Raw genomic sequence first — 21726 nt, 5'->3', positions numbered from 1 at the left:
GCTCTCCCCCTAGATAGGTTTAAAGATCCCTCTATCTCAAAGACCCTGAAAAAACATGTGACTAGATATTAATGCGAGGTATCCTTAATCGGCTCCTTTAAGGAGACTCTAGATCTGTTGGATGTGTGGAGAGAGAGGAACCCAGATGGGAGGGATTTCACCTGCCTCTCAAAAACGCATCATACCATGTCGCATATTGATTATTTTTTGACCTCCCCAAGCATTACGCCACAGATCCTTTCCACAAATATAAGTCAAGTCACTATATCGGATCACACCCCAATTACTTTGATACTCCAGCCTCAACTTCCCAAACCTCCAAATAGAAGCTGGAGATTTCCCCTTCACCTCTATAATAATATCGAGTTCCGTCGTCATTTGAAAGCCTATTGGACACACTATGTGTCGGACAATATCTCCCATCTGGGAGCTCCAGATTTATTCTGGCATGCTTCAAAGGCGGTAATGAGAGGCCACATAACCTCTTTCTTTCATGTAATTAGCAAGAGTCCATGAGCTAGTGACGTATGGGATATACATTCCTACCAGGAGGGGCAAAGTTTCCCAAACCTTAAAATGCCTATAAATACACCCCTCACCACACCCACAATTCAGTTTTTACAAACTTTGCCTCCCGTGGAGGTGGTGAAGTAAGTTTGTGCTAGATTCTACGTTGATATGCGCTTCCCAGCAGGCTGAAGCCCGGTTTTCCTCTCAGAGTGCAGTGAATGTCAGAGGGATGTGAAGAGAGTATTGCCTATTTGAATACAATGGTCTACCTCTAGGGGATCTATTTCATAGGTTCTCTGTTATCGGTCGTAGAGATTTCTTCTCCTACCTCCCTTTTCAGATCGACGATATACTCTTATATACCATTACCTCTACTGATTCTCGTTTCAGTACTGGTTTGGCTATCTACTATATGTAGATGAGTGTCCTGGGGTAAGTAAGTCTTATTTTTTTGTGACACTCTAAGCTATGGTTGGGCACTTTATATGTAAAGTTCTAAATATATGTCTCTAAACTTATATTTGCTTTGATTCAGGATAATCAGTATTCCTTTTCAATACAGACTGTCAGTTTCAATATTGGGATAATGCTTTCAATTTATTTTTTCTTACCTTGAAATTTTTTTTTTTATTTGACCATTTTTTTCCTGCGTGCTGTTAGGCTCGCGGGGGCAGAAAATGTTTCTTTTTATTACGTCATTTTTTGGCGCAAACTTTTTTGGCGCAAAAAAATTGTTTTGTCACTTCCGGCGCCGTAATTGACGTCGGAAGTTGTATTTTGTCTAAACGTTTTCTTTGACGCATGCATATTCAGACATTTTTTTGCGCCAAAAAATGTGGGCGCCGTTTTCGACGCAAAAAAATGTGGGCGTCTTTTTTTTGTCTCACTTTTTTACTCACATTATTTAAACATCTCTCTTTCATTGCTTCTGGTTCCTAGAAGCTTATTATTTTGCATTATTTCCCATTCCTGAAACTGTCATTTAAGGAATTTGATAATTTTGCTTTATATGTTGTTTTTTCTATTACATATTGCAAGATGTCTCATCCTGACCCTGGATCTCAATCCACTAGTGGACAGACGCTGCCTGATGCTGGTTCTACCAAATTTAAGTGCATATGTTGTAAACTTGTGGTAACTGTTCCTCCAGCTGTAGTTTGTGCAAGTTGTCATGATAAACTTTCCAATGCAGATTGTGTCTCCATTAGTAATAATCCTTTACCTGTTGTTGTTCCTTCAACATCTAGTGTTCAGGATGTTCCTGTTAATGTTAAAGAATTTGTTTCTAATTCTATTAGGAAGGCTCTGTCTGTTATTCCTCCTTCCAGTAAACGTAAAAGGTCTTTTAAAACTTCTCACATTTCAGATGAATTTTTAGGTGACCGCCATCATTCTGACTTATCTGTTTCTGATGAGGATTTTTCTGGTTCAGAGGATTCTTCCCCAGATATTGATACTGATAAATCTTCATATTTATTTAAAATGGAGTTTATTCGTTCATTACTTAAAGAAGTTTTGATTGCATTAGACATGGAGGAGTCCAGTCCTCTTGATACTAAAACTGCTAAACGTTTAAATTCGGTTTATAAACCTCATGTGTTAATTCCGGAAGTTTTTCCAGTTCCTGATGCTATCTCAGATGTGATTGCTAGGGAATGGGATAGTCTGGGTACTTCATTTACTCCTTCTCCAAGGTTTAAGAAATTGTACCCTGTGCCATCTGATAGATTGGAGTTTTGGGATAAAATCCCTAAAGTCGATGGGGCTATCTCTACTCTTGCTAAACGTACTGCTATTCCTATGGCAGATAGCACTTCGTTTAAAGATCCTTTAGATAAGAAAATTGAATCTTTTTTAAGAAAAGCTTATTTATGTTCAGGTAATCTACTTAGACGTGCTATCTCTTTGGCTGATGTTGCTGCAGCTTCAACTTTCTGGTTGGAGACTTTAGCGCAACAAGTGACAGACCATAATACTTATAGCATTGTTAAACTTCTTCAACATGCTAATAACTTTGTCTGTGATGCCATTTTTGATATCATTAGAGTTGATGTCCGGTATATGTATTTAGCTATTTTAGCTAGAAGAGCTTTATGGCTTAAATCTTGGAATGTAGACATGACTTCTAAGTCAACTTTGCTTTCTCTCTATTTCCAAGGTAATAAGTTGTTTGGTTCTCAGTTGGATTCAATAATTTCAACTGTTACTGGGGGGAAGGGAGCCTTTTTGCCCCAGGGCAAAAAATCTAAAGGTAAATATAGGGCTGCTAATCGTTTTCGTTCCTTTCATCAGAATAAGGAGCAGAAGCCTGACCCTTCCCCTAAAGGAACAGTTTCCAGTTGGAAACCTTCTCCAGTCTGGAATAAATCCAAGCCTTTTAGAAAGTCAAAACCAGCTCCTAAATCCGCATGAAGGTGCGGCCCTCATTCCAGCGCAGCTGGTAGGGGGTAGGTTACGATTTTTCAAAGATGTTTGGATCAATTCGATTCACAATCTTTGGATTCAGAACATTGTTTCACAAGGGTACAGAATAGGTTTCAAGGTAAGACCGACTGCGAGAAGATTTTTCCTCTCATGCATTCCAGTAAATCCAGTGAAGGCTCAGGCGTTTCTGAAATGTGTTTCAGACCTAGAGTTAGCTAGGGTAATTATACCAGTTCCAGTTCTGGAACAGGGTCTGGGGTTTTATTCAAATCTATTCATTGTTCCAAAGAAAGAGAATTCTTTCAGACCAGTTCTGGACCTAAAAATATTGAATCGTTATGTAAGGATACCAACATTCAAAATGGTGACTATAAGAACTATTCTGCCTTTTGTTCAGCAAGGGCATTATATGTCTACAATAGACTTACAGGATGCATATCTTCATATTCCAATTCATCCAGATCACTATCAGTTTCTGAGATTCTCTTTTCTAGACAAGCATTACCAGTTTATTTCTCTTCCATTTGGCCTAGCAACAGCCCCAAGGATCTTTTCGAAGGTTCTCAGTGCCCTTCTCTCTGTAATCAGAGAACAGGGTATTGCGGTATTTCCTTATTTGGACATATCTTGGTACTTGCTCAGTCTTTACATTCTGCAGAATCTCATACGAATCAACTTGTGTTGTTTCTTCAAAGACATGGTTGGAGGATCAATTTACCAAAGAGTTCCTTGATTCCTCAGACAAGAGTAACCTTTTTAGGTTTCCAAATAGATTCAGTGTCCATGACTTTGTCTCTGACAGAAAAGAGACGTCTGAAATTGGTTTCAGCCTGTCGAAACCTTCAGTCTCAATTGTTCCCTTTGGTAGCATTATGCATGGAAATTCTAGGTCTCATGACTGCTGCATCGGATGCGATCCCTTTTGCTAGTTTTCACATGAGACCACTCCAGCTTTGTATGCTGAACCAGTGGTGCAGGGATTATACAAGGATATCACAATTAATATCCTTAAATCCCAATGTTCTATCATCTCTAACTTGGTGGATGGATCACCATCGTTTATTTCAAGGGGCCTCTTTTGTTCGTCCAACCTGGACTGTGATCTCAACAGATGCGAGTCTATCAGGTTGGGGAGCTGTATGGGGATCTCTGACAGCGCAGGGGGTTTGGGAATCTCAGGAGGCGAGATTACCAATCAACATTTTGGAACTCCGTGCGATTTTCAGAGCTCTTCAGTTTTGGCCTCTTCTGAAGAGAGAATCTTTTATTTGTTTTCAAACAGACAATGTCACAACCGTGGCATATGTCAATCATCAAGGTGGGACTCACAGTCCTCAAGCAATGAAAGAAGTATCTCGGATACTTGTATGGGCGGAATCCAGCCCCTGTCTAATTTCTGCGGTTCACATCCCAGGTGTAGACAATTGGGAAGCGGATTATCTCAGTCGCCGGACGTTACATCCGGGCGAATGGTCTCTTCATCCAGAGGTTTTTCTTCAGATTGTTCAAATCTGGGGTCTTCCAGAAATAGATCTGATGGCCTCTCATCTAAACAAGAAACTTCCCAGGTATCTGTCCAGATCCAGGGATCCTCAGGCAGAAGCAGTGGATGCGTTGTCGCTTCCTTGGAATTACCATCCTGCTTATATCTTTCCGCCTCTAGTTCTTCTTCCAAAAGTAATTTCCAAAATTCTAATGGAGCGTTCATTTGTAATGTTGGTGGCTCCAGCATGGCCACACAGGTTTTGGTTTGCGGATCTCATTCGGATGGCCAGTTGCCAACCTTGGACACTTCCATTAAGGCCAGACCTTCTATCTCAAGGTCCATTTTTCCATCAGGATCTCAAATAATTAAATTTGAAGGTATGGAGATTGAACGCTTAATACTTAGCCATAGAGGTTTCTCTGACTCAGTGATTAATACTATGTTACAGGCTCGTAAATCTGTATCTAGAAAGATTTATTATCGAGTTTGGAAGACTTACATTTCTTGGTGTTCTTCTCATAAATTCTCTTGGCATTCTTTTAGAATTCCTAGAATTTTACAATTTCTTCAGGATGGTTTGGATAAGGGTTTATCTGCAAGTTCTTTGAAAGGACAAATCTCTGCTCTTTCTGTTCTTTTTCACAGAAAGATTGCTAATCTTCCTGATATTCATTGTTTTGTACAGGCTTTGGTCCGTATCAAACCTGTCATTAAGTCAATCTCTCCTCCTTGGAGTCTTAATTTGGTTTTGAAAGCTTTGCAGGCTCCTCCGTTTGAGCCTATGCATTCTCTGGATATTAAATTACTTTCCTGGAAAGTATTGTTACTTTTGGCTATCTCTTCTGCTAGAAGAGTTTCTGAGTTATCTGCTCTTTCTTGTGAATCTCCTTTTCTGATTTTTCATCAGGATAAGGCGGTGTTGCGGACTTCATTTCAATTTTTACCTAAGGTTGTGAATTCTAACAACATTAGTGGAGAAATTGTTGTTCCTTCATTGTGTCCTAATCCTAAGAATTCTAAGGAAAGATCGTTATATTCTTTGGATGTAGTTAGAGCTTTGAAATACTATGTTGAAGCTACTAAAGATTTTAGGAAGACTTCCAGTCTATTTGTTATCTTTTCTGGTTCCAAGAAAGGTCAGAAGGCTTCTGCCATTTCTTTGGCATCTTGGTTAAAGTCTTTGATTCATCATGCTTATGTGGAGTCGGGTAAATCCCCGCCTCAAAGGATTTCGGCTCATTCTACTAGGTCAGTTTCTACTTCATGGGCTTTTAGGAATGAAGCTTCTGTTGATCAGATTTGCAAAGCAGCAACTTGGTCTTCTTTGCATACTTTTACTAAATTCTACCATTTTGATGTGTTTTCTTCTTCTGAAGCAGTTTTTGGTAGAAAAGTACTTCAGGCAGCAGTCTCTGTTTGATTCGTCTGCTTATAATTTCAGTTTTTCTCATTATAAAGATCAAAACTTTTGATTTGGGTTGTGGATTATTTTTTTCAGCGGAATTGGCTGTCTTTATTTTATCCCTCCCTCTTTAGTGACTCTTGCGTGGAAGCTCCACATCTTGGGTATCTGCTATCCCATACGTCACTAGCTCATGGACTCTTGCTAATTGCATGAAAGAAAACATAATTTATGTAAGAACTTACCTGATAAATTAATTTCTTTCATATTAGCAAGAGTCCATGAGGCCCACCCTTTTTTTGTGGTGGTTATGATTTTTTTGTATAAAGCACAATTATTTCAATTCCTTATTTTTGATGCTTTCGCTCCTTTCTTATCACCCCACTTCTTGGCTATTCCTTAAACTGAATTGTGGGTGTGGTGAGGGGTGTATTTATAGGCATTTTAAGGTTTGGGAAACTTTGCCCCTCCTGGTAGGAATGTATATCCCATACGTCACTAGCTCATGGACTCTTGCTAATATGAAAGAAATGAATTTATCAGGTAAGTTCTTACATAAATTATGTTTTTACAGCACACAATAATAAGCAGCTTAAAAAGGGGGATGGGATTCTTCTTTCCCAGCTTACTGATGCTTACAATAACTATTTATCCACCCCCACGCTGGCATCCAGGAAAACTTATTATGAGCTTAAGCAGACAAGGGATACTTTCCTAGCTCAACAAGACAACAAAGTTAATATTTACAGACAGGGTCGTTACTACCGGCATGGCAATAAAGCCGGCAGGCTGCTTGCCAAGTTAGTTAATTCTTATACGCCCAAGTCCCAGATCTTAGCTATTAAATCTAGGGGTACTCTAACTGCTAATTCTAAGGAAATTATGGCCGAATTTGTAGACTATTACTCCTCTTTATACTCTAAGCAACCAATTCACATAGAGGCAAAGCGTCACTTTTGGGGTACAACTTCCTACCCTTACGGAGGAGCAAATCTCTCTTTTAAACTCGCCTATACAACCTCAGGAAGTTCTTAGGGCCATACGGCCACCTGAGGAAGCGGTCTGAGGAACCGGGAAACGCATAGTGTAACATTGTTTTTAATAAATTTCTATTTTTAACTATATCAGTACAAGTAGCACGGTAATTTTTAGCAAATTTTTGCATCCAACATTGGTAGCCATACTTGCACTCATCTGAACACCGAGTTGCAGGTATATCCAAGGGTGCTGCATTGGAGCCCGTTTGTGACCTGAACAAGTGAACCTAGGGGATATCGGTGCTATCAGTGAGCTGGACAGCTGACAAGTGTCCAGGAGGCTTTTGTGGCACTTCTCAAGTGCCCTATATCCTCATAATATAGAAGCAGTTCTGATACAATTCAGCTAGCTGGACGGCTGCTAACAGTTCAGAAGGCATTTGTGGCACTTCTCAAGTGCTGGAAATTTTGTAAGTAGTTTTTATTTGGGGGCATGGCCTACTGAATTTAAAACGATACACACCATTTGGAGCCTCTTCTCTCTTTTCTCTTTAGGCTGGGTAAGGCTGCTGGTCCTGACGGGTTGCCTGTAGAATATTTTAAATTATTAGATGAGGAATTGGCCCCAGTCCTATCGTCCCTGTACTCTGCTTATTTAGCGGGTACTGAGCAGATGGATAACAGATTATCTGAAGCCAATATCTGTCTCCTATTAAAACCTGATAGGGATCCCACTCAAACTTCTTCCTATCGCCCGATCTCATTGCTAAATGGGGACTATAAACTTTTAACAAAAATCTTGGCGGACAGGCTGGCGAAGGTTCTACCTTCTATACTTCATACAGATCAAACTGGTTTTGTGAAGGGTAGGTCATCTGTGATAAATATTAGAAGGACCCTTGGTGTTGCGGCCCATTACTGGTACAACGCACATGCACAATCTCCCTCTCAGCTACCAGACGCTTGCCTTTTGGCGCTTGACGCGAAAAGGCATTTGACCGGATTGAGTGGGACCACTTACTCACTTCGCTGTCGCACTTTGGTATACAGGGTGATTTTTCTAACTTTTTACAGAGATTATACTCAGCCCCTAAGGCCTCCCTCATAATCAATGGGGGGCTTTCTCCTTCTTTTACGCTACAGAGGGGTACGAGGCAGGGGTGTCCCCTTTCCCCTCTCCTTTTTGATTTGGCTATTGAGCCCCTGGCATCTTATATCAGACAACACTGTGCAGGCCTAGATTTATGTGGTCAACAGCAGCATTTATCATTGTACGCCGATGATTTGCTGCTGTTTGTAGGCAATCCCTGCACTAATTTACATCCTCTTCTGGATATTATCGAGAATTTTGGCAGGTTCTCGGGGTACAAGATTAACATTGATAAATCGGAGGTCACTTGGTTACAAAACTCCCGCAACATAACACTAGCAGATACTGGTCTCAAAACCACTGAAGGCTACTTTAAATACTTGGGCATATGGGTACATGTTAACCCTCACAAGTTGTATTCCCTTAACCTCAGTGGGATTATCGGTGACATCAAACGGATGTTGCTGGGTTGGATGAGGCTTCCCCTCTCTCTCTCTCTCGGGTAGGGTGCATCTTTTTAAAATGGTTGCTCTGCCTAAACATCTTTATCCCTTGCAAATGTTGCCCCTTCTTAAACAGCAGGACACTACCTCCTTACAAACTTCCATTTAAAATTTTATTTGGCAGGGCAAGAAACACAGAATAGGCAAGACTCCCTTGTCAATGCCAGTGAGCGGGGGTGAGCTCTGTCATCCTAATATAATGTGGTATAATTGGGCGGCCCTTTCCAGATTCGTGCTAGATTGGCTGGTGGGGAAAGACTGCTACACCATCCGTGACTTAGAGTCTAACTTTATTAAGCCATTGCATCTAGCTTTTTTGCCTCATGCGGATCTTAAGTCGCTATCCCCGTTTGTCCAAAACCATACATTGTTTAGGGATCCCCTGAGAGCCTGGGCCAAGCTTTACAGACTCTGGGGGATACAGCAATCGACTAGTAAATATCTCCCAATCCAGGGCAACCTCAGCTTCCTCCCTGGGTACACTACACAGGCATTTCAGACATGGCAACAATTAGGACTTACAAGACTTCATCAGCTTCTCCATCCCCTGACTTTTGATATAGTGCCCTTTCAGGACTTGCAAACGCGTTACAACCTCCCACACACCCACAGGTTTGCATACTTCCAATGCAGACATTACATCTCTACATTGATCTTGGGGGCACTGTTATCCAAGGGACCTTCTAATTTAGATAGACTTTGTGCTTTGCCAAAGATGGGATCTTACAGACTCTCATACACATACAATTTGCTGCTTCGTCATTTTGAGGACTCCACCTTATGTGGGATTGCATCAAAATGGTCACACTTTGGGGAATTAGAGGTGGACACTACGCTGATCACTGTGAGCTTTGAGAGGGCAAATCAAGGTACTATTTCTGCGAAATTGAGAGAATCACATTTGAAATTCCTGCACCAAGCCTATATCACCCCTGGCATGCGTGCTAAATGGGTTCAGGGGGCACATGATTTATGTAGCAAATGCAGCCGCAATTCTCCTGATTGGATCCATTTGTTGTGGGGATGCCCCAAGGTGCAAAAATTTTGGCAAAAAATTTCATACTGGCTGACTAAATTAACTAAACAAAATTTGTCCCTCTCTGCGCAACATGTGATTTTCTTGACGCCTAAAGACCTGACGTACAAATACGACATCTTTATAACTACAGTCCTCATGCTAGCCAAACAGATCATTCTAAAGGAGTGGGTAGGTGAGCGGACCCTACCATTTCAGCAGTTACTCAAGACGATACATACTCAGATGCTAATTGAGCAGGTGGACACTAGGGGAGACCCTGAGAAAAGAGTAAAGAGATTTCTCCTTAAGTGGGAGGTCTATCTGTTACACTTACCGGACATAGTGAGGGACAGAGTTCTCCTTCCTTTTAAAAACAGTCAGTATGTCCTGAATGAAAATCTTAGAGGCAATTGGTGTCTGTCCTCAGATCAGGTTTGTTAACGATTTCTCTCACTTGTGTAATTGATGTGTCGGCTGGATGGGGGGGGATCCGGAGGTGCTCTGGGTGAGTATGATTGTTATCTGTTGCCCGTCCTTTTTTTCTTTTCTTTTTTTTTCTTTTCTTTCTTTTTTCTCTCTCTCTCTCTCTTTCTATGCTATTTTCTTCGTCTTCTTATCTTAGTTGTTATGTTTTTCTTTGTTTGTTTGTTTAAAAAATGTTCTTGAAAAATGTTGAGTCCAAGTGCATGCATGAAAATCTCATTCAAATCTCATGCTTTGTAATACAGTCTTTATTTTCCTTGTCTTATTATGCATATGTTCACATCAAAACATTTTTTTTTTTTTTACCAATGTGAATGTACTTGCCATGTATGTCTTGGATTCTTTTCTATAAATAAAGTTTAAAAAAAAAAAAAAAGGGACCCAATATTAGAAGAAATTCTAAGAGAAAAAACAAAGATTGTATTCCATAAGGAATCTAACTTAAATATATTTTTAAAAATAGCTATTTTAGAGAGGAAATAGAGAATCCTGGTTAAGCAATTAACATTTTAAAGGATGTTTTAGGTGTGGAATATGCAGTGGGTAAACCCAAATAAATAATTAGATTAAACATTTTGAACATGGGGGGCCAGCACCTAAGATGGCTGTGTTTTTGGGAGCTCTCCTTTTAGGATCTACAATCTACCAAGAAATCTGACTTTTCTCAAACCATCCAGTACAGAATAGAGGGTACCCTAACATACTGAATGACACCTATAGCGCATATCAAAAAAGCTTCTGAACTGGACTACTGAAACTTTCTACAGATCTCTAGATGGCTCCGTCCCTGCACCCCTCCCCGGTCAACCGGGTATGTAGAGATCAATATACCATCTCTGGGCAAGCTAGATTTCTACAATGGAGAACTTTGATAACGTAATATATTCACTCCTAGCTGCATTTGAACAATGGATGACAAATCAATTTGACGATCTGACAACTTTGCTCAAGTCTCTTACCAAGCGTGAGGATATCCCTGCTACAAAGATGGCGGAGATGGAGGTGTCGGCGGACGTTCCGCTCCTGTTAATCACTGAAAATGGTGACCTTACTCATGTACCGTAACAGTTGCAGAACTCCTTCCTGTCATATGAAGAACACTCGGTTCAGGCCTCAGGCTATAACGATCGAGAGAGTGGTTACCGGCATATTTCAGTTCCCTGCGACCTCCAATCAAGCGGACTGGACGATCTCGATAGCGGAGTAATGGACCTGGGACAACTTAAGCTTTCCTACTTCAATATATCTAAATCCTCAACACCTCCACTTGAAACCACCCAAAAGCCCATACAACTTACCCTGCACCTGAGTCTAGCCCGGGTATCGTTGTCCGGAATAGGGCCTTCACCTGCAGCCCATGCAGGCTATCCATGGACTCTTAAAGCTAATGCTCCATCGCCTCCCACCTCATTTCAGGGGATTTTCTCTTGCAGCCCACAGATTTGGTCCCGTGCAGGTGTAGGCTAGGGTGAAAGCCCATACCGCAGCAATCTCTGAGTCTGTCCATACATCAGACAAATGTGGGCTCCAATTAGCGGTACTTTTCCACTGTCCCCACGAGGCAAGAACCAAGTCAGATTTCTTATTTCAAAGGACTGAACACTGATCCCGGGACATATAGCAGATCTCCCTTATGACACAAACTTTTTTTTTTGTCAAAGTTTTCCTTTATGCTCTTTTTACTAGTGGGATTGACCACATAATAGCTTAGTATCTGATAAGGTTTATACTGTTTAATGTACTGTGTACTTATTGTCTGTTTTGCATTTTGCATTGTACTATATTTTTCAACTGAGTAGGAGGTACATACTATATTATTGTGGTAATATTTGATTATATTTAATCCTAAATGCCCAGGTGCCCACTAGTTTGTTGCATGGGTATAGGGCTTATACTGAAGTCTTCTTTGTGCCTCCTCCCTGAGTTTACACTTTATCCCAGATATTCTACCCCTTTATGTGCCAATAGAATTGATCATACTGAGGCTATATACAGTAACTCCGGGTAATTGCCCACAGACCTCATATCGTGGTTTATTATACTTGCTCTTACACTACTCAAAAGCTATGGTCTCACACTGAGAGAGATTCCCTAGATATGCGCTGAAGTATACTCCACCTTGGGCCTATATACCTTTACATACTCGGCTCTGTCTAATCCTGCCTTTCAAATATTAGAGATATGTAAGCAACTAGCCGCCTAGTCCTAATTCATATAGATCTCCTCAAGACATGTTTGGACTTAGAAGTAGTCCTGTTCCTTCCCACAAGCACACCGTCCTACATTAAGTAGCACTAGACCACATAGCCATACTACTTTTAATTGAGATGAGGCTATCACCACAGTTCAGCTAATGCTGCAAACTCACCTAATGTCTCTGTGTTATATGCGAATTGCAGCTCATTCTACCAGTGACAAGTAAGTCAGGTCACATTATCCATTTATCTAAGTAAGAGATCATATAAGTTGCCATTTATCCTTGTCATTGCAAGCATGTTAAAATAGAGACCTTCTATATAATTTTTAGCCTGAAAGATAACTTTATATCTGCTGATCCTATTGGTGAGAGGCCCAGATACCCACCCTTTGTGGGGGCTCCTTTGAGAATTTATATATAGCATAGCCTTGTTTATTATCACCTGGTTATGAGCTTTCTGTATCATTGCTAACATATATATTTGTTGAAGGTTTATCATTATATGGTTCTTGAACACTATATATTACTTACTATATATTTTGCCTATTATATCAGTAGCTATTCTCCAACCAATCTCTCCCTGGTCCAATTAATGACCGCTTCATATGTTAATCTCCCTTTATTCAGTTCATAAGTCTGGTGAGGCCTAAGAGTGGCTTTAGATACTCTAGGAGGAATTTGTGCCTCAGCCGTCCTCTTGCCCATCCCATTAAGTTTATAATGAGCTCAATAGAGATCCTAGTAACCCATATCATAACAACTACACTATATCCCTCAAACACCCGGACACGCCCCCTCTTTTTCCACTTTTTTTTTTAACCAGAGCGGCTCTTGCCCGCTGAATCCCCCCCCAAAATAAAAACCATGATACTAACCCCCATCTTACCACAATACACTCTGAATAGATAAATTATTCTAAGGTCTACACAGTAATTTGGGGACAGTTTTTACCTGTTTTAAGTCAAAGGTTATAAAATGAGGTTTTTGTATTAAATATGTTCCAGTTAGTAATCTCTGCCATACAAAAGTCTTCTTTTTACTTTCAACCCTACATATTTTACACTTTATAATCCACATCCCAGACATACTTTTGTAATTTTTTGCCAGAACCTCTACTCTCATTGCTAGACTTGCTGTTTTGTTATTTTGTACAGTTCAAGCTCTCATTCGCAGGTACTTAGTATAGCTGTAGGTTTGACATGGCATTAATAACTATATCACTGGCACCTTATTGCTTTAGACTTAGCCTATTTCCTACTTTAGAATGATAAAGATGTTTTATCCAAGTCTGATTTGTATCTGGACATATGTACTGCTTCTATGTTAATGCTCATTACCTCAAGAAAAAAACTTATTTAAAAAAACACACATTTTGAATGTTTTGAATAAGGAACAAATAATAAGTGGTATAATATTAAACAGTTGATTATATGTAACAGTAAAAATGTATTCTACAGTGTCCATGTCGTTTGCAGTATATAGGGCATACTACTCACCCGTAAGAATATCTGAACATACTGTAAATATAATATCATTAAGGGAAAAACACCCCCTGTCATTGCACTTTAAAAAAAACATAACTGTAATTCTTAAGATCAGTTTTCTTTCATGTAATTAGCAAGAGTCCATGAGCTAGTGACGTATGGGATATACATTCCTACCAGGAGGGGCAAAGTTTCCCAAACCTTAAAATGCCTATAAATACACCCCTCACCACACCCACAATTCAGTTTTACAAACTTTGCCTCCGATGGAGGTGGTGAAGTAAGTTTGTGCTAGATTCTACGTTGATATGCGCTCCACAGCAAGTTGGAGCCCGGTTTTCCTCTCAGCGTGCAGTGAATGTCAGAGGGATGTGAGGAGAGTATTGCCTATTTGAATGCAGTGATCTCCTTCTAAGGGGTCTATTTCATAGGTTCTCTGTTATCGGTCGTAGAGATTCATCTCTTACCTCCCTTTTCAGATCGACGATATACTCTTATATATACCATTACCTCTGCTGATTCTCGTTTCAGTACTGGTTTGGCTATCTGCTATATGTAGATGAGTGTCCTGGGGTAAGTAAGTCTTATTTTCTGTGACACTCCTAGCTATGGTTGGGCACTTTGTTTATAAAGTTCTAAATATATGTATTCAAACATTTATTTGCCTTGACTCAGAATGTTCAACTTTCCTTATTTTTCAGACAGTCAGTTTCATATTTGGGATAATGCATTTTAATTTAACATTTTTTACCTTAAAATTTGACTTTTTCCCTATGGGCTGTTAGGCTCGCGGGGGCTGAAAATGCTTCATTTTATTGCGTCATTCTTGGCGCGGACTTTTTTGGCGCAAAAATTCTATTTCCGTTTCCGGCGTCATACGTGTCGCCGGAAGTTGCGTCATTCTTTGACGTTATTTTGCGCCAAAAATGTCGGCGTTCCGGATGTGGCGTCATTTTTGGCGCCAAAAAGCATTTAGGCTCCAAATAATGTGGGCGTCTTATTTGGCGCGAAAAAATATGGGCGTCACTTTTGTCTCCACATTATTTAAGTCTCATTTTTTATTGCTTCTGGTTGCTAGAAGCTTGTTCTTTGGCATTTTTTCCCATTCCTGAAACTGTCATTTAAGGAATTTGATCAATTTTGCTTTATATGTTGTTTTTTTCTTTTACATATTGCAAGATGTTCCACGTTGCAACTGAGTCAGAAGTTACTTCAGGAAAGTCACTGCACAGTGCTGGAGCTACCAAGCTAAGTGTATCTGCTATAAACTTTTGGTATCTGTTTCTCCAGCTGTTATTTGTATTGCATGTCATGTCAAACTTATTAATGCAGATAAAATTTCCTTTAGTACTGTTACATTACCTGTTGCTGTTCCGTCAACATCTAATTTTCAGAGTGTTCCTGATAACATAAGAGATTTTATTTTTTAAATCCATTAAGAAGGCTATGTCTGTTATTTCTCCTTCTAGTATACATAAAAGTCTTTTAAAACTTCTCTTTTTTCAGATGAATTTTTAAATGAACATCATCATTCTGATACTGATAATGGTTCTTCTGGTTCAGAGGTTTCTGTCTCAGAGGTTGATGCTGATAAATCTTTGTATTTGTTCAAGATGGAATTTATTCGTTCTTTACTTAAAGAAGTGTTATTTGCATTAGAAATAGAGGATTCTGGTCCTCTTGATTCTAAATGTAAACGTTTAAATAAGGTTTTTAAATCTCCTGTAGTTATTCCAGAAGTGTTTTATCTCCCTGATGCTATTTCTGAAGTAATTTCCAGGGAATGGAATAATTTGGGTAATTTATTTACTCCTTCTAGACGTTTAAGCAAATTATATCCTGTGCCATCTGACAGATTAGAGTTTTTTGAGACAAAAATCCCTAAGGTTATGGGGCTATCTCTACTCCTGCTAATGTACTACTATTCCTACGGCAGATAGTACTTCATTTAAGGATCCTTTAGATAGGAAAATTGAATCCTTTCTAAGAAAAGCTTACTTATGTTCAGGTAATCTTCTTAGACCTGCTATATTTTTAGCGGATGTTGCTGCAGCTTCAACTTTTTGATTAGAAGCTTTAGAGCAACAAGTAACAGATCATAATTTTATAGCATTATTATTATTCTATAACATGCTAATAATTTTATTGGTGATACCATCTTTTGATATCATTAGAGTTGATGTCAGGTATATGTCTCTAGCTATTTTAGCTAGAGAAGCTTTATGGATTAAACTTGGAATGCTGACATGTCTTCTAAGTCATCTTTGCTTTCTCTTTCTTTCCAGGGTAAATAATCATTTTAGTTCCTTTCCTTACAAGGAACAAAAGCCTGATCCTTCATCCTCAGGAGCGGTATCAGTTTGGAAACTATTTCCAGTTTGGAATATATCCAAGCCTTATAGAAACCTATAGCCAGCTCCTAAGTACCTATGAAGGTGCGGCCCTTATTCCAGCTCAGCTGGTATGGGGCAGATTACGTTTTCTTCAAAGAAATTTGGATCAATTCCGTTCTTAATCTCTGGTTTCAGAAACATTGTTTCAGAAAGGTACAGAATTGGCTTCAAGTTAAGGCCTCCTGCTAAGAGATTCTTTTCTTTCCCGTGTCCCAGTTAACACAGCAAAGGCTCAGCATTTCTGTAATGTGTTTCAGATCTAGAGTTGGCTGGAGTATTTATGCCAGTTCCAGTTCTGGAACAGGGGCTGGGGTTTTATTTTATCTCTTCATTTGTACCAAAGAAGGTCAATTCCTTCAGACCAGTTCCGGATCTGTCATTATTGAATCGTTATGTTAGGATACCAACATTCAAGATGGTTACTGTAGGACTATCCTGCCTTTTGTTTAGCAAGGGCATTATATGTCTACAATAGATTTACAGGATGTGTATCTGCATATTCCGATTCATCCAGATCACTTTTAGTGTCTGAGATTCTCTTTTTAGACAAGCATTACCAGTTTTGTGGCTCTACCGTTTGGCCTAGCCTCAGTTCCAAGAATTTTTTTCAAAGGTTCTCGGTGCCCCTTTTTTCTGTAATCAGAGAATAGGGTTTTGGTATTTCCTTATTTGGACGATATCTTGGTACTTGCTCAGTCTTCTCATTTTCGAAGAATCTCATACGAATCGACTTGTGTTGTTTCTTCAATTTCATGGTTGGAGGATCAATTTACCATTCAGTTCATTGATTCCTCAGACAAGGGTAACCTTTTTAGGTTTCTAGATAAATTCAGTGTCTATGACTCTGTCCTTGTCAGACAAGAGAAGTTTAACATTGATATCAGCTTGTCAAAACCTTCAGTCACAATCATTCCCTTTGGTAGCCTTATGCATGGAAATGTTGGGTCTTAGGACTGCCGCATCAGATGCGATCTCCTTTGCTCGTTTTCACATGCGACCTCTTCAGCTCTGTATGCTGACCCAATGGTGCAGGGATTACTCAAAGATATCTCAATTAATATCTTTAAACCGATTTTACAACACTCTCTGACATGGTGGACAGATCACCATCGTTTAGTTCAGGGGGCTTCTTTGTTCTTCCGACCTGGACTATAATCTCAACAGATGCAAGTCTTACAGGTTGGGGAGCTGTGTGGGGGTATCTGACGGCACAAGGGGTTTGGGAATCTCAGGAGGTGAGATTTCCGATCAATATTTTGGAACTCCGTGCAATTTTCAGAGCTCTTCAGTCTTGGCCTCTTCTCAAGAGAGAGTTGTTCATTTGTTTTCAGATAGACAATGTCACAACTGTGGCATACATCAATCATCAAGGAGGGACTCACAGTCCTCTGGCTATGAAAGAAGTATCTCGAATTTTGGTTTGGGCGGAATCCAGCTCCTGTCTAATCTCTGCGGTTCATATCCCAGGTATGGACAATTGGAAAGCGGATTATCTCAGTCGCCAATCGTTGCATCCGGGCGAATGGTCTCTTCACCCAGAGGTATTTCTTCAGATTGTTCAAATGTGGGAACTTCCAGAAATAGATCTGATGGCTTCTCATCTAAACAAGAAACTTCCCAGGTATCTGTCCAGATCCCGGGATCCTCAGGCGGAGGCAGTGGATGCATTATCACTTCCTTGGAAGTATCATCCTGCCTATATCTTTCCGCCTCTAGTTCTTCTTCCAAGAGTAATCTCCAAGATTCTGAAGGAATGCTCGTTTGTTCTGCTGGTAGCTCCGGCATGGCCTCACAGGTTTTGGTATGCGGATCTTGTCCGGATGGCCTCTTGCCAACCGTGGACTCTTCCGTTAAGACCAGACCTTTTGTCTCAAGGTCCTTTTTTTCCATCAGGATCTGAAATCCTTAAATTTAAAGGTATGGAGATTGAACGCTTGATTCTTGGTCAAAGAGGTTTCTCTGACTCTGTGATTAATACTATGTTACAGGCTCGTAAATCTGTATCCAGAGAGATATATTATAGAGTCTGGAAGACTTATATTTCTTGGTGTCTTTCTCATCATTTTTCTTGGCATTCTTTTAGAATACCGAGAATATTACAGTTTCTTCAGGATGGTTTAGATAAGGGTTTGTCCGCAAGTTCCTTGAAAGGTCAAATCTCTGCTCTTTCTGTTCTTTTTCACAGACAGATTGCTATTCTTCCTGATATTCATTGTTTTGTACAAGCTTTGGTTCGTATAAAGCCTGTCATTAAGTCCATTTCTCCTCCTTGGAGTTTGAATTTGGTTCTGGGGGCTCTTCAAGCTCCTCCATTTGAACCTATGCATTCATTGGATATTAAATTACTTTCTTGGAAAGTTTTGTTCCTTTTGGCCATCTCTTCTGCCAGAAGAGTTTCTGAATTATCTGCTCTTTCTTGTGAGTCTCCTTTTCTGATTTTTCATCAGGATAAGGCGGTGTTGCGAACTTCTTTTGAATTTTTACCTAAGTTGTGAATTCCAACAACATTAGTAGAGACATTGTGGTTCCTTCATTATGTCTTAATCCTAAGAATTCTAAGGAGAAATCGTTGCATTCTTTGGATGTTATTAGAGCTTTGAAATATTATGTTGAAGCTACTAAGTCTTTCCGAAAGACTTCAAGTTTATTTGTTATCTTTTCCGGTTTTAGAAAGGCCAGAAAACTTCTGCCATTTCTTTGGCATCTTGGTTGAAATCTTTAATTCATCTTGCCTATGTTGAGTCGGGTAAGACTCCGCCTCATAGGATTACAGCTCATTCTACTAGGTCAGTTTCTACTTCCTGGGCGTTTAGGAATGAAGCTTCGGTTGATCAGATTTGCAAAGCGGCAACTTGGTCCTCTTTGCATACTTTTACCAAATTCTACCATTTTGTTGTATTTTCTTCTTCTGAAGCAGTTTTTGGTAGAAAAGTACTTCAGGCAGCGTTTTCAGTTTGAATCTTCTGCTTATGTTTTTTCATTAAACTTTATTTTGGGTGTGGATTATTTTCAGCAGGAATTGGCTGTCTTTATTTTATCCCTCCCTCTCTAGTGACTCTTGTGTGGAAAGATCCACATCTTGGGTAGTCATTATCCCATACGTCACTAGCTCATGGACTCTTGCTAATTACATGAAAGAAAACATAATTTATGTAAGAACTTACCTGATAAATTCATTTCTTTCATATTAGCAAGAGTCCATGAGGCCCGCCCTTTTTTTGTGGTGGTTATGATTTTTTTGTATAAAGCACAATTATTCCAATTCCTTATTTTATATGCTTTCGCACTTTTTTCTTATCACCCCACTTCTTGGCTATTCGTTAAACTGAATTGTGGGTGTGGTGAGGGGTGTATTTATAGGCATTTTAAGGTTTGGGAAACTTTGCCCCTCCTGGTAGGAATGTATATCCCATACGTCACTAGCTCATGGACTCTTGCTAATATGAAAGAAATGAATTTATCAGGTAAGTTCTTACATAAATTATGTTTTTTTATAGAAATTACGAAGGTAACTCCACATTGGCGTGGGATAGACTTAATACTCTGAAATGGTTGGAGATTAAATTGATATTTTTGTTGGGTAGTCTAACTCCAAAAGGACTAAATAGAGATTTTGAGATCTGCCATTTTATGTCAGTATCTTTAGTTACTAGTGAATTAATTTGAAGGTGATTATTCACAGGAGGATTTTAATAATATTGTCATATATAGATATAATTATCTATGTACAAAATATTTTTTGTTAAATTATTTTTATACATAGGTATATTCCTATACATATGTTTAATACATTACAGTAATTTGTACTGTACTTGTTTAACATAGTAATATTATAGTATTATACAGCAGTTGATTTAACATAATGCTATTTGTTATTTACCTTAACCTATGACTATAATGGAGATCAGCATGGTATACAAAAATGGTCCATAATGATTATTGGACTGCCTGGTGGATAAGTAATGAACTACAATTATGGTGGACATTAATAAACCAGAAGTGATATGAGTAACTGAAACCGGAAGTAATGGATGATCATTACGAAATGAGAAGTGGCACCAAGACGTTGGGACCAACCAATCAGATTCCCCCCCCCCCAATAATTGAACAATACTTGGATAAAATGAAGTAAAAACATATCCTTGAAAAAGCCCTGAATGTGGCAAAACACTTGTCGGATACAGTTTGGAACTATAACATTTTTTTAATTAATATTTTTATTAAAAATGTGTATGTATGAGTGTAATACTTTATTTAAATATGTTTTACTTGTGTTTTGTGATTTATTTATTTTTTAACTCTTACGCTATTATTACTTCAGGTCTCAGGTTGCACAAATTCTTCTAGCGCTATTTGGGCTTTTGTTTGAGTGCAACCCATAATGTTCAACTTGTAATATGAGCTCTATTTAGCGCGGTTGTGATATCTGTTTTAAGCAATGGGTGCGCTAGAGGGATTTCGGCCACGCTAAACCTTCTCTGGTAAATCTGATTTACCATGGTCTTGTAATATCAAATTGCGTGCTAATTTTAGTGCGGTCAAGCAATGCTACTTATTTCGTCCCTGCTAGGATTAGTGTCACATTAGTAATCTGGGCCAAACTGTTTTCTTTGCAAAATAAATTATGTTATCAAATTATTGGTTTTTACTGACAGGGAAAAACATTAAAAAATAACAAGAAAACCTTTCTTTCACTTTTCACTATACAGTATATAAAAAATATAGAATGTTCTCCTTTACACTGACTCAACAAAATCAATTAACACATTTTTTATGCTGCCCCAATTGTTAATGTTTTGAGGCTTAATCTATGGATGTCTTTCAGAATCTAAGCATACCTGACCCTCTCTCCAGAATCATTTGACCCTTCTAGAAGTGTGTAGAGGAATTTTCTGCGTTCTTCATTTTCTTCCCCATCTAAGTGTATTACTGTAGGAGGGAAAAATAATACAAAGTCATTTCTATATATAACATGAATAAATCTGTGCTAGGAAAGGGGATATTTGCTTATTTTATGTTGTATATGAGCATTGTCTGTAAAAATGAAATGTTTGTTTTAACTAAGGTTTTTTTTTATTTACTTTTTATTTACTTTTTAACTGACTGAAATGTATTAAATGAGGCTGAAATTTGAAACTCTGTTATTACTGGAGTTTCTTATAATTGTGTGAATAAATCCTTTTATGTAAACATTCCTGGATACTCATACCACTGATTGCCAACTTTTTAGTACACGGGGGATGCAAATCAAAATTTTAGAAGCCTTGGGGGCCACATATAAATTTATGGCTATTAAACTAACAAATAAAATAAAAATATATAATCATATAGATTTAGGTAAGGTTGCAGGGTACTTTCTTTCTGCTATTCATCTTTCTGCTATTCATCTCTCCAAAGGGCTCTTCTGAGTTGTGGTCACCACAAAGCACACATTTAGTTCTGCCTTTTCCTAGGGCCACAAAAACTATGGCACACACAGTTCTGCTATTCCTGAAGGGCTGCAAAAGCTAGTGCCAAGGACCATATGTAGCCAGTTGGCCATCTCTGATGTAGATCATATTTGTGTGACTAGAATATCTTTTGAAAATGCTTTGATGCCAGTCCTGTGCGTCTGTGACTTTGGATGCAATGATTCTACCAAATTGCTTCCAAGTCATATTTGCTGCTCATTTCAAATGAAAATTTAGAGCATTGTCTTTGTATTGTTTATTTGTCGATAATTTAATTCTATTGTATTTAGTGATCTTTTAAAGCTGAAT

General features: G+C 38.9%; 1 protein-coding gene across 1 annotated transcript in view; it reads right to left on the bottom strand.

Moving 5' to 3' along the window:
• Positions 1 to 21726, bottom strand: part of RPGRIP1 (RPGR interacting protein 1) — a 234936-nt gene that overhangs the window by 30334 nt on the left and 182876 nt on the right. The window contains exon 22 of the mRNA XM_053699932.1: positions 20806 to 20896. Within this exon, the coding sequence (XP_053555907.1) occupies positions 20806 to 20896 (91 nt within the window). The remainder of the gene's footprint in view (positions 1 to 20805; positions 20897 to 21726) is intronic.

The sequence above is a fragment of the Bombina bombina genome, chromosome 2 (genome assembly GCF_027579735.1).
Source record: "Bombina bombina isolate aBomBom1 chromosome 2, aBomBom1.pri, whole genome shotgun sequence".
Lineage (NCBI taxonomy): Eukaryota > Metazoa > Chordata > Amphibia > Anura > Bombinatoridae > Bombina > Bombina bombina.
This window is presented reverse-complemented; position numbering and strand designations above follow the sequence as displayed.